The sequence below is a fragment of the Micromys minutus genome, assembly GCF_963924665.1.
Source record: "Micromys minutus genome assembly, chromosome: 1".
Classification (NCBI taxonomy): Eukaryota; Metazoa; Chordata; class Mammalia; order Rodentia; family Muridae; genus Micromys; species Micromys minutus.
In genome coordinates, this window is record NC_137969.1 from 182,187,744 (window position 1) to 182,199,706 (window position 11,963).

Below are 11,963 nucleotides of genomic sequence, written 5' to 3' on the forward strand. Positions count from 1 at the left end.
GGTTCCGCGCAGCAGTTGTGACAGAACCGTGCCTTGCAGGCTCTGAAGGCTCGCAGACCAGTAAAAGCCCAACTCCGAAAGCGCAGGCAATCTGTGTAGCAAGCCCCTCCTCTTCTGCAGCCCGTCCTCTCCATTGGTAAAATTCTTTTGCAGGGTCAAGTAGGGATCCCACCCCTTCTCCGTGTTTTCACTCCAAAGCCCTACACAACTTTACACCTGAATGAACGCCAAGCCTCTGGCTATATAAAGGGAACCTTGGGGAGGGATCCCCGCAGTCAATAGTGCAGAAGCTGGGGGAAAGAATCCAGCAGCTCCTCAGCTAAGCAAACCCTCCACTCAGCATGCTTCCTCCTGCCATCCACCTCTCTCTCATTCCCCTTCTCTGCATCCTGATGAAAAACTGTTTGGCTTTTAAAAACGATGCCACAGAAATCCTTTATTCACATGTGGTTAAACCTGTTCCAGCACACCCCAGCAGCAACAGCACCTTGAATCAAGCCAGGAATGGAGGCAGGTTTTTCAGTGGCACTGGACTGGATCGCAACAGTAAGTGTGTTTTACTTGTTCAGGTTTTTTTTTTTTTTTACCCCTTCTGGAGAGCATCAGCTCCCACTCTTGTAGAACGCTCTTACTGTAAACTAACGTGGTCCATCTATGTTTTTGCAAAACCGTCTGGGAGCAATCTGATGTGTGTGGAGGCTGGCGTGCTTTCCTGGGTGATTTGAGAGTTAATATAATTAAACCAGTGGCTCGACAATGCAGGCACAGACATGGTTTATCCAATGCCCACAGGAAAAATGTATCTAGGTATTGAGCTGCTGCTTAAAAAACACAACTCTGAAAAAGGAGGTATCTTTAAAGTTTTGTTCTATACGGTTTAGGCTCATGTCGTCTTACACCTGGTTAATCTCAGATCATGCACAAATTTGGTGAAGTGTCTAAAGGGAACCAACCAGAACTATGTATAGGGAATCACAAAGGATGAAGGAAGCTTTCAGGAAATATGGAATTGCTCGCACAGATGTCTAAAACATGACTGGTTTGGAGAGGTGTAAAGACTTGGTATTCCCTGTTAAACATGTCTGTACTACAAAACGTTGGAGCATCGTGGTTTTCTAAATTGTTCTTTATTCAACAGGTCAAATTGAGGTAATTGTATGTTTCTGTGGAAGACTGAGTATTTGTAACAGGAGATTTAACATAATAATATGCTAATGTTTAGCATAGGGAGTATTTCTTTACCCTTTTCAGTTTGCTTAATTGACATACATGCCAAGGGACTGCTAGTTAGTGGGGTTCAAATTTCTTCCTCTAACTTCTGCTTTATTCTCATCCTTTAAAAGATTTCCTGTTAGTAATCAATGTGAAGAAAGACAGAGAAACAATATATAGGAAACCTCACACAAATCTCTGCCCCTCTACCTTAAACTCTATCCAACTACGAAAAGGAGTTTTGACTTAGAAAAGTCACACTAAATATGACTGATATTATCTCACTGAGAAAACCAGGGTTTTACTTGCATGTAGATGCTTTCAAAGCATAGGAAGTGTCTGGTTGGTATTGGGCTACTGAACAGTGTGGTGGGTATTCATTGTCAGCGAGAGAAACGTCACCACAAAAATGTCCAATCTAATACATCCAGGAACAAAAAAGCCAGGAGAGTCAAAATCATTGCCGGCTGTTTCCAGACAGGTTCCTAAGGTAGCTGCAGGAAGGTGAGCTGGAATGAAAAGCAGGCAAGCCTAGCACACTGTCCAGCCAAACCGTTAACCCTTTCATCCCAGTCTCTAGCTTTAGCTCGGCAAGTACAGACATAAGCATGCATGTGCCACACACTTCCCTTAGGCTGTAAGTCTTAAAATGAACGTTAAGGGTGCAACTAAGAGTTGGAGAGAAACTCCTGGCTCACTGTCTGCTCTGAGATAGTTCTCAGGAATTAGAAGAACAATTTCAACAGGTTTTTATTAGTTTGGGCTTAGATACTTCATCTTTCTATGTTAAGCCTTTCCCCCCTTCTTTCCTGGTTTCTTTGGCTTCCTTGGTTTCTTTTCAAGTTTGTCATAAACATTTCTCATTCAGATAACAAAGGATTTAGATATCAAAGTAATGAGAAAGAAAGCTTGAGGTATTTTAAGATTAATTTTGTTTTAATTACACGAGGCACGTGACCAGAAACAGCCAATTAGAGGACATGCTTATTAAATCCAAATAACTAAAACAAAAAGTTTTCCATGACTGATATTCAGGAAACGAACACCGTGGTTCCTTGTGCAGTTGTAAATCAGACATGTTAGGTATTTTTCTGCTATAAAATTCATGGAAATGTAGCCAAGTTGTTATGGCAACCATACGTTCCTAATTTAGGGGCTTTTTATTCTTTAAATATTAAATTGTGGTGGCATTTTGCATTTCAAACATTTCGCTGCTTATATTTTTCAAAACCCAGCTTGTGAATTTCTGTTTAGAATATAGTTATTAAGTTTGATATGCAAAATGTCATTGGTTGTGCCCAGATGCATGTGTGACCATGCAGCTGAATTCTATAATTGTAACAAAATATTACAGCATGCATATACACTGTACACAATATTTAAATACTTTCCACATTTTTTAAGAGATTGTTTTTGAAAAACTTAATTAAAAGCACTTGCAGACATTAACCAATATAATCCGTGAGAACGAGTACATTAAAGTGCTCTCTTTGAAGAGTGGATGTTTACAGGGGTGGAAGCCTTATTGGAAACGAGACTAAAACAATGTGACTTTTCAATACTCTAATACACAATCAGTTATTGAAACACACGAAAAGAAGCGAGTCTCTCCCTCGCTGTCTGCCTCTCTATCTCTCTCTCCCCTCCCACCTCAAAGTTACAGCCTTTACGTAGGCTGGCCATTATGATGATAGCATCTTCCAACCATCCTGCAGACTTGCATTATGAAAATATGGCACATCGCACTTTGCTGCAATTTGGATAATATATTAAAGCCGCTGCAAACTACTCTAAACAAGAACAAAACGCAAACACCTTCAGTTGCTTTCTGTCTCTGATGCAGCTCTGTCCTGTTTCCTGCAGGTCGAGTTCAAGTGGGCTGCAGAGAGCTGCGCTCTACCAAATATATTTCGGATGGCCAGTGCACCAGCGTCAGCCCTCTGAAGGAGCTGGTGTGCGCGGGCGAATGCTTGCCCCTGCCGGTGCTTCCCAACTGGATCGGAGGAGGCTATGGAACCAAGTACTGGAGCAGGAGGAGCTCCCAGGAGTGGCGGTGTGTCAATGACAAGACGCGCACCCAGAGAATCCAGCTGCAGTGTCAGGATGGCAGCACACGCACCTACAAAATCACCGTGGTCACGGCGTGCAAGTGCAAGAGGTACACCCGGCAGCACAACGAGTCCAGCCACAACTTTGAAAGCGTGTCGCCCGCCAAGCCCGCCCAGCACCACAGAGAGCGGAAGAGAGCCAGCAAATCCAGCAAGCACAGTCTGAGCTAGAGCCGGACTGCCTAGGAAGCATCTGCTACCCAGATTCGCTCGCTTGGAAGACTCACTCGAGCCTGCCATTGCTCTTTTCTCACTTGAAAGTATATGCTTTCTGCTTTGATCAGGCCCAGCGGGCTGCCCTTCTCTGGGACCTTCCCTGGGACCAGCTTTTCCTTTGCAAGTTTCTCAAGATGTAATGAGTAGTTTGCAGTGAAAGCCAGACATCCTGTAGTTTCCACCCCTCCCCCCAGTCATTTCTTTAAAAAGCACCTGATGCTGCATCCTGTTACAGTTAAAAAAAAAAAAAAAAAAAAAAGCCCGCTCCATTCCCTAGCCCACCCTTAGCCCTTCTCAAACTAAATCCCTCCGAACCGGAGAAGTTCCTCAAAAATGTATCTTCACAGATCATTTCAGAAAGGGGCTTTTCCAGTAGTTTTTATCGGAATAGTTTGACAGCCAGGGGTTAGCGTTCTTTGAAAGAGGCAAACCTTGTGACATTTCACTTCAAAACTAAGCCCGCTGGCGTTTTCCAGTCTCAGTGTGAAATTGTCCCTCACATGTTGACCTCTTGGAGTGGAATTCCAGCAGTGCATGGCAGCAGCTAATAGGTAAAGCCGGTTATTTATTTGTCAATGTTATTTAATGAGCTCTCGCATGCGATTTTTTTTCAAAATGTTAATTTTTTTTTTTTTTTATGTTTTGAAGCTTTTTCATGTACCTAAATATTCCCCAATATGATTTGTGGTTGGTCTAGAAATATAAAAATACTTGTTGTAGATATGTAAAATAAATATTTTAGTCTTCTTATATATCACACGGTTCATCATACACTTTGTCATTAGCATGGTTCTCTGTAAAGCTGAAGTATGTATGTAATACTTTTATGATTTAGTCCGTGATATCAGAAGGCAGTTTAACCTTCAATGTCATTGGTTTCTTTTAATAAACATAAACACTGCTGAATGCTGGTGTCGTTGCTTCTAACATGTATAAAAAGGTGAGTGCTTGCAGACATTGTAAAATCAAGTGGTCCTGTAAATGCTGCTGTTGTGGCTGGAGATCGAACTTAGATCCCAGGAAGTGCTAAGCCCAAGGCCCAGCCCCAGCCAACGACCTTTCCCACTATAAGTCACATTCAAGGTTTGCTAAGATTATTGCATGTGGAGGGAGGAGGAGGAGGGAAAAGGCATGGGGCACCACATCTTTGGAAATCGGGGTTAGCTGGAAGGTCGGGTGGTCCAATGATGAGTTGTAAAGAACACATCCATTTCTAACCTCTGGGTGGGAGGGGCTGTTGAGAGGCTTCTGTCAGACTTACCTGAGAAGTACCGAGGTGGAACTCAGTTTTTAAATGTAACCCCATTGCGCAGCTAAGTGTGAGAGGAAAGGGACAGCAATGGGGAGAGGACCTGGCCTTAGAAAACTTTGAACACTCTTGTATGGGCCCCAAATCACACAGAAAAGTTCCCGGTTTACTTTATAGTTTTCTCAGTTTGGCATACTGTTAGATGAAGTAACACCGTGACCACTGGACCAGGTCACCTGGTTAGATGACGGATCCTACCTCAAGCAGGTGACTGAGTCTTCTGTAAGAGAACAACCAGAGAGGTTGAGTTTCCCCTTAGCTGATGCGCAAGGAGGGCTGAGGAGTCCTCCTACGAGCTGAGTCATTCGTGTCTGAAAGTCACAAGTCTGAGCATCACATGGACATACAGAATGCTGTCAGGGGAACACAGAAGCAAGAAAAGAGCTCCCGGTTACAAAGTAATATGAACCATTGTATTAGCGATAAACAAATGCTATTTGGCTATTGATCTAGTCTCCAGATCTTAAACTGTTTTACAATATATCATACCAATGCATGGGACATTCACAACTATATCACTATACCAAAATGTGTGATTTCATACCATGGTTTTATTTGCTTGGTCACAGAAACTTGTCCTGACAGTGGTTTCTCACTGAACAAACGTTGAGTGAAGGTCTTAGTGAAGATAAACAAGGAACAATACTGATTAAGCAAGGTGCAAGGTATGGAATAAAGGAAGCCCACAAACAAGACTTCCAACAGTCTCCACTGAATCAAAGATTGCACCTAATTTTCATGCTCACATTCAACTTGCCAGTCTGTATCCGGGCAATGTGCTCACTGCGAGGTATTTAGTGCAAAATTAAAAGGAAAGGCCAGCAGTCAGTCATAAGAACCTGAAGTACAATCTCTTTCAGGGAAGTAAAAATTAAAAACCAACAGGAAGAACAGATCTTAATTATCTTTTTTTTAAGTGCTGTGTTTGAATTGCTGTTTATACTTTGGGTAATTTTATTAAACAGTTAATTAACCCAGGTTACAATTTGATAAGCTGTATACAACTTTATTATCACCTTAGTAACTATCATTTCAAAAGAAAGGCTCTGGTAATTTTGGCACAGAAGGCCCTCTGGTTTACTTTCATAAGATCTACCCACAAAAACATTGAAATAAGTAAATTTATTTTGGTTACTATGAGTAAAGGGACAGTTTAAGTAATTTGGTAGATGTGTAGGTAGATATAATGATATTCAGCTATATTGAAGTTCTTCATACATGTATATCAATAAGGACAGGGAAGAATAATTACTACTATATATGCAAACAAAATGGACAGTGTGCTGCACCTAAACCAAGCATGGATATGAAGCCTTTAAAGTGTCCATTTGCAGGGCTAGGGACAATGGTGACAGTTATCAATCCCCAGGGTCTACATGGCAGATAGGAGGTGAGAACTCATGTCCACAGCTAGCCCTGTGACATCAACGTAGGCTTGTCTGCATGATCACTGCCATAAAATAATAAATAAATAAATTTAAATCTATTTGAAAAAAAATTAATATTTTAGTTGTAAGTCACTATTATTTGCCAACTATACTAACTGTAACTAACTGGTCTGCACTAGAAATGAAAGAGGACCAGAAATTCCAGACTGTCCTCAGCTCCATAGGAAGATCAATGATGAACTCGAAACAACCATAAATAACAAAAGATAATAATTAAAACATTTTCTTAATCTTTTTTACTTTAGTGCACGTTTTTTTTTTTTTTTTTAAATCCATCAAGTTTAGTGTATTAGCATACTTAATTTAAAAGGCAGTCTCTCTGATGGAGATGTAGCTCAGGTAGTAGAGTCGTAGCCTAACATACACAAAGCCCTGGGTTCAGTTGCCAACACTACAGACACTGGACATGAAGAGGCATGTCTGCCATCTCAGTGTTTAGATGATGAAGGCAAGCAGAGGCTAAATTCAAGACCATCCTTGGCTATGTAGTGAGTTTGAAGCCAGCCTGGGCAACGTGAGACCCTATATCCTAATAAAAATCACAGACAAACAAACAAAAACGTAACCAAACAACCAAAATAAACTTCAGTCTACGCCGGCCCTTTCTTAAATGGATAAGAAGTAACAACACTTTTATTATCAAATATGACATTTTTATTGGATACCATCTAATGTTTACAACAAGAGCTTGCAAGCGAAGAAAATAGTATCTAGCAGCAGGAAAACAAAAATTACCCAATGTAAAAAATTAATGTTTGGTAGCTTCCCTTTTACGTGTTTGATTTTGTTTTGACCATCATTAGGAATCTCTAGGTCTTAAAAATCTACCTTATTTTATTTGGAATTAGAGAACCATCTGGATTATATTGAAATTTCAACAATCCTTGTTAGTCTTAAAATAAAAATTCATGCTAGGTGATGGTTGCACATGACTTTAATGTGCACTCAGGAGACAGAGGTAGGCAGACAACTGAGTGTGAGGCCAGTGTGAACCCCAGGACAGCCATGGCTGCACAGAGAAACCCTGTCTCTAAAAGAAAAGACAAACAGCAGCAATAATAATTTATTCCATACCCCAAGCTTAGCACTTACGAGCTTCTCTTGTAAGACAGTCTTAGTGAAAAAGTCACATAGGTGGCCACCAACAGATACTTGAACCAATCAGGAGTTCTCAATATTTATTCAGACACAAAGAAGAAAAAAAAAAAAAAAACTGGGCCACTCAAAATGGCTAAATTCATGAATAGGTGCTCATTACCAAATCTGACAGCTTGAGTTAAGTTCCTAAAACCCAGAAGGTGGAAGGAAGGAACCAAATTTTCTCTGCCTGTGTCTCATGATATGCAGGTATGTATGTGTGTACACACACACAGACATACACGCACACACATGCACACTTTTAGGGCATTGATTTGAACTGGGGATCAACCCATGAAGTGAAATAAGTCAGACTCAGACAGATACTGTATGTGTTCTTGCATGTTTAAGATATAGATTTAAAAGGAAAGATATAAAAGTAGAAGGGGGAATTTGAAGGGAGAAAGAGGTGCATGGGATGGGAGAAGGGACAGGAGAAGGTGGAGAAGGTGCAATGGCTGGTCTTGATTGTCAAACTGAAGGTTCTAGAATGACCATGGGCTGAGGTCCCGAACTGAACAGAGAGGAGAGTGTGAGTGGAGGACGGTTTTTCATCTCTCTCTGCTTCCTGACTATGCACATAATGCAGCCAGTTACCTCTGCTGTCAATCAACCTTCTCCACCTTGAAGGACTGTATTCCCTGAACTGTAAGCCCACATTAAACCATGCTGTTTTGTGTTCGGTCAAACTTGACACAAGCTGGAAGTCGTTTGGGAACAAGGGATATCAGTTGAGGAATTGGCTCTGTTAGTTTAGCCTGTGGGCAAGTCCGTGGGGCTTAATTTTGATTAATGATTGATATGGGAGAGCCCAGCTCACTGTGGATGGAGTTCTCTGAGTTTCCCCCAGCATGGGCTATGATCAGGTCATGTAAGCTGAGTAACCCTTTCCTCCCCAGTGTGCATTTACTTATGGTGTTTATCACGTAAATAGAAAGCAAACCAAGATAAAACCTTTCCTTACAAAAAAGGAGAGACTGTTTTTATCTGTGTGTACATGCATGTGTCTGCATGCGAGTATGTCTACATATATGTGGGTGCACAGAAGAAGCTGATAGATCCCTTGGAGCTGGTTATAAACTATTGCAAGCCACCTGATTTGGATGCTGATAATTGAACTAACATCTGTTTTAACAGTATAAAACACTCCTTAACCCCTAAACCAGCAATCCAGCCTGCCTTTTTTTATTTAGTCTCTGTGGATATATATGTATATTCATGTGGTCAACACACACGGAGGTCAGAGGGTACAGGTGTCACTTGTCTGAGACACGGCCTCTTGTTTGCCACTGTATACACTAAGCTGGCTGACCTGTCAGCTCCCAGGGAGTCTTATTTCTCCACCTCCCATATGAGCACCGAGATTACTGACACATTCTCCTGCCTCTGGTTTTCTGCTCCTTCTGGGGATGGAAACTCAGTTCCTAACAGTTTCTAAGCAAAGGTTTTATCCATGGGGCCATGTTCTCAGCACAAACTCTTCTTTGAGTTGCTTTGTTGGGCATTTTATAACAGCAATGAAGCAAGAACTTAATAAAAGGGAACTATGATGGATATTATATGCCTGGTTCAAATATCATAACAAGTCCCATTATTTTCTACAAATATATGTATGCACACATAATTTTTAAAAGCATGTCAGTTTTCATGGTAGAATCCTGATAGAAGCCCTGAAGTTAGTTTAGTGAGAAGATGACTCAGTGGCAGAGGAGAATATTGTTTTTATTTCTTTTTTTAAAAAAAATACAGTTCCTTCCTTCAAAAACAGACACGGACAGCTGCCAGCATGTCTCCACTGGAGCTTATCTTGAATTCAGGTCATCCATTTCTGAGCTAGGCAGATATTTGGCAAGTGGAAGTCTTTGTTACATCTTTAAAGAAAGGCTGCTACATTAGACAACCCAGGATGTATTCCGGTTACTGGTATTCTTTTGGTGTGTAATTATTCCCACAATGTATTTGGTATATGTCTTAGTCAGGGTTTCTATTCCTGCACAAAACATCATGACTAAGAAGCAAGTTGGGGTGGAAAAGGTTTATCCAGTTTATATTGTCCACATTACTGTTTATCACCAAAGGAAGTCAGGACTGGAACCCAAGCAGGTCAGAAAGCAGGAGCTGATGTAGAGGTCATGGAGGGATGTTATTTACTGGCTTGCTTCCCCTGGCTTGCTCAGCATGCTTTCTTAAAGAACCAAGGTCTACCAGCCCAGGCTTGGCACCACCCACAATGGGCTGGGTTCTCCTCTCCTTGATCATATGCCTTACAACTGGATCTCATGGAGGCATTTTCTTAACTGAGGCTCCTTTCTCTGTGATAACTCCAACTTGTGTCAAGTTGACACAAAAATCAGCCAGTACATTATATTAGGCTGGATATTTTACAGATTGTCTTGAAAGGCTATATTATATGTGTTATAGTAAAATGCTCATGGAGAGATGGTTCAGTTTCTGTGATCAAATATCTAGTCACAAATGAATATCAAGCTGTCTGCTACTTATCTCTAGAGAGAATCCAACCCAAGTAATATTGTACCACCAGGTGTAGCTGACTCACTGAATTATTTTCTGTTAACAATTGAGTCAAACAGTTGGAAAATTTCTTTAATGAAATGAGGTATTTTCCTTAACATTAGTAGGTAGAAATCAAGACTTGTCTTATATTACTCATTTTATTTTCAGCCACAGAAATAAGGACAGAATGTTTAAATTGAATGACTTTGTCAGGGGTTCACTTATTTTTGTCCCTAGTTTAAAGACATCAAAATGGCTAATTGTTTGACATGGCTTAAAGATAAGCTACCACTGAAGTTCAGTCATACTTTTGCTTTCAGTTTTTAAATTTTGTGCATGTTCGGTGCATGTATGTGCATGGGAACGTTCAAGCATGTGCTTGTGCATGTGCATGTGTTTGTATGTGTGCATGTGTGTGTGTGTGTAGGCCACAATCGGATGTTGAATATCTTTCTGTCACTCTCTTGAGACAGGACTTCTCACAGACTGGAAACTCATTGATTGCCTAGGCTTGCCAAGAAGTTCTCAGGAGCCTTCTGTCTCTCTCCCCTTGGGGACAGAAGCTGGGATCTTGTGGCTTCTGGGGATTCACACTCAAATACTCATGCTTGCTGAGTGAACACCCTTACTCACCGACCCACCTCTCCAGCTCCCCTTTGTGTTTTTGTCCCTTTTAATTATATTTTTTAGTTTGTTCCCAAAGCAATAGCTTTTATTATGGTATATATTTTTAAAATCCTCTCTCTCCCCCTCTTTCTCCTTCTCCCTTTCTCCTTCTCTCTCCAGTCCTCTTTTTCCTTATCTCTCCCTCCCTCTCCCTCCCTCTCCTTCTCCCTTTCTCCTTCTCTCTCCAGTCCTCTCTTTCCTTATCTCTCCCTCCCTCTCCCTCCCTCTCCTTCTCCCTTTCTCCTTCTCTCCCCCTTCCTCTCTTTCCCTCTCTCTCCCGCCTTCTTCCTCCCTTCCTTTCCCTCCTCCTCCCCCTCCCCCCTCTCTCTGTGTCTGTATGTGTGTGTTTACATTGCATGTCCACTTCTACAAGCTGTATAGCTCAGACAAGATGGCAGTGAGTGGCTGTTCATTCTCTGATGGAGACACAGCAGCAGTAGCCCAGAAACTCAGTGAGTTTATTTTATACATCCGAACACAGTTGATAGGTTTATTGTATACAGCCGAACAAGGAAATAGATTTAACTAATTTTGGTGGGTGGTGTCTGTAGGGAGCAGTTTGAGATTGCTGTCACCTGAGGAGGAAGCTGCAGTTGATAGTGTCCACAGGCATACTTGGACCAGAGGAACGCTTTGCTATTTCCATGAGTCTGAGACTTCATTCATACTTTATCATTCTCTCAGGCCTTTCCCTTCCCATAATGCATATTACCCTCATCTCCCCTAGCTGATTTGCTTCTATACCACAAATAGCTGTCCCCATGCTTTTATATTTAGACTCTTTAAGTGAGAGAAGGCGTTCATATTTTTCTTTCTGAGTCTTGCTTACTTTTCTTAACAGAATGACCAACTGGTCCCCTCTGTTTTCCTGCAGGGTTGTAATTTTGGTTCTCTTTAGAACCAAACAAAACTTTACAAAGTGTGTGTACCACACTCTCTTTATCCATTTGTGAGGCCGTGGGCATCTAGGCAAAGAGCACAGCAAAGAACATGGGTCTGATTCCTTTGGCTATATGTCAAGGAGTGTTTTCCCTGGACCATATGGAAATCCTCTTATTAGGACACAATGGAGCCTCCACCCGGTGTTGTGTAAATGCTTCCTCACCAGCATTTCTATTCTGTTTAACTATAGACATCCTAATTGGGGTGACATAGATGACCTCAGTTTGCATGTCCCTTGAAGTCATTACATTCTCAATAGAAACAAAGGCTTCATTTGAAATTTATTTCTCATAACTTACACAAACTTTGACGTAAAAAAAAAAAAGCTTACAGCCTGAGTAAATATACTACAAAAGGATCAGTGGGCACTTTAATTTGCAAAGTGGTTAATTTCAATTTGGCGTTTAGAGG

At 41.3% G+C, this 11,963-nt stretch overlaps 1 protein-coding gene across 1 annotated transcript; it reads left to right on the forward strand.

The window, feature by feature from the left end:
- Positions 1 to 341: 341 nt before the first annotated feature.
- On the forward strand, positions 342 to 4,127 carry SOSTDC1 (sclerostin domain containing 1; the record flags this gene model as incomplete). Its single annotated transcript, XM_080918135.1, has 2 exons — positions 342 to 546; positions 3,076 to 4,127. The coding sequence occupies 2 exons, from the start codon at positions 342 to 344 to the stop codon at positions 3,489 to 3,491; spliced, it is 621 nt and encodes a 206-aa protein (XP_080774261.1). The 3' UTR covers positions 3,492 to 4,127.
- Between the last annotated feature and the right edge of the window lie 7,836 nt (positions 4,128 to 11,963).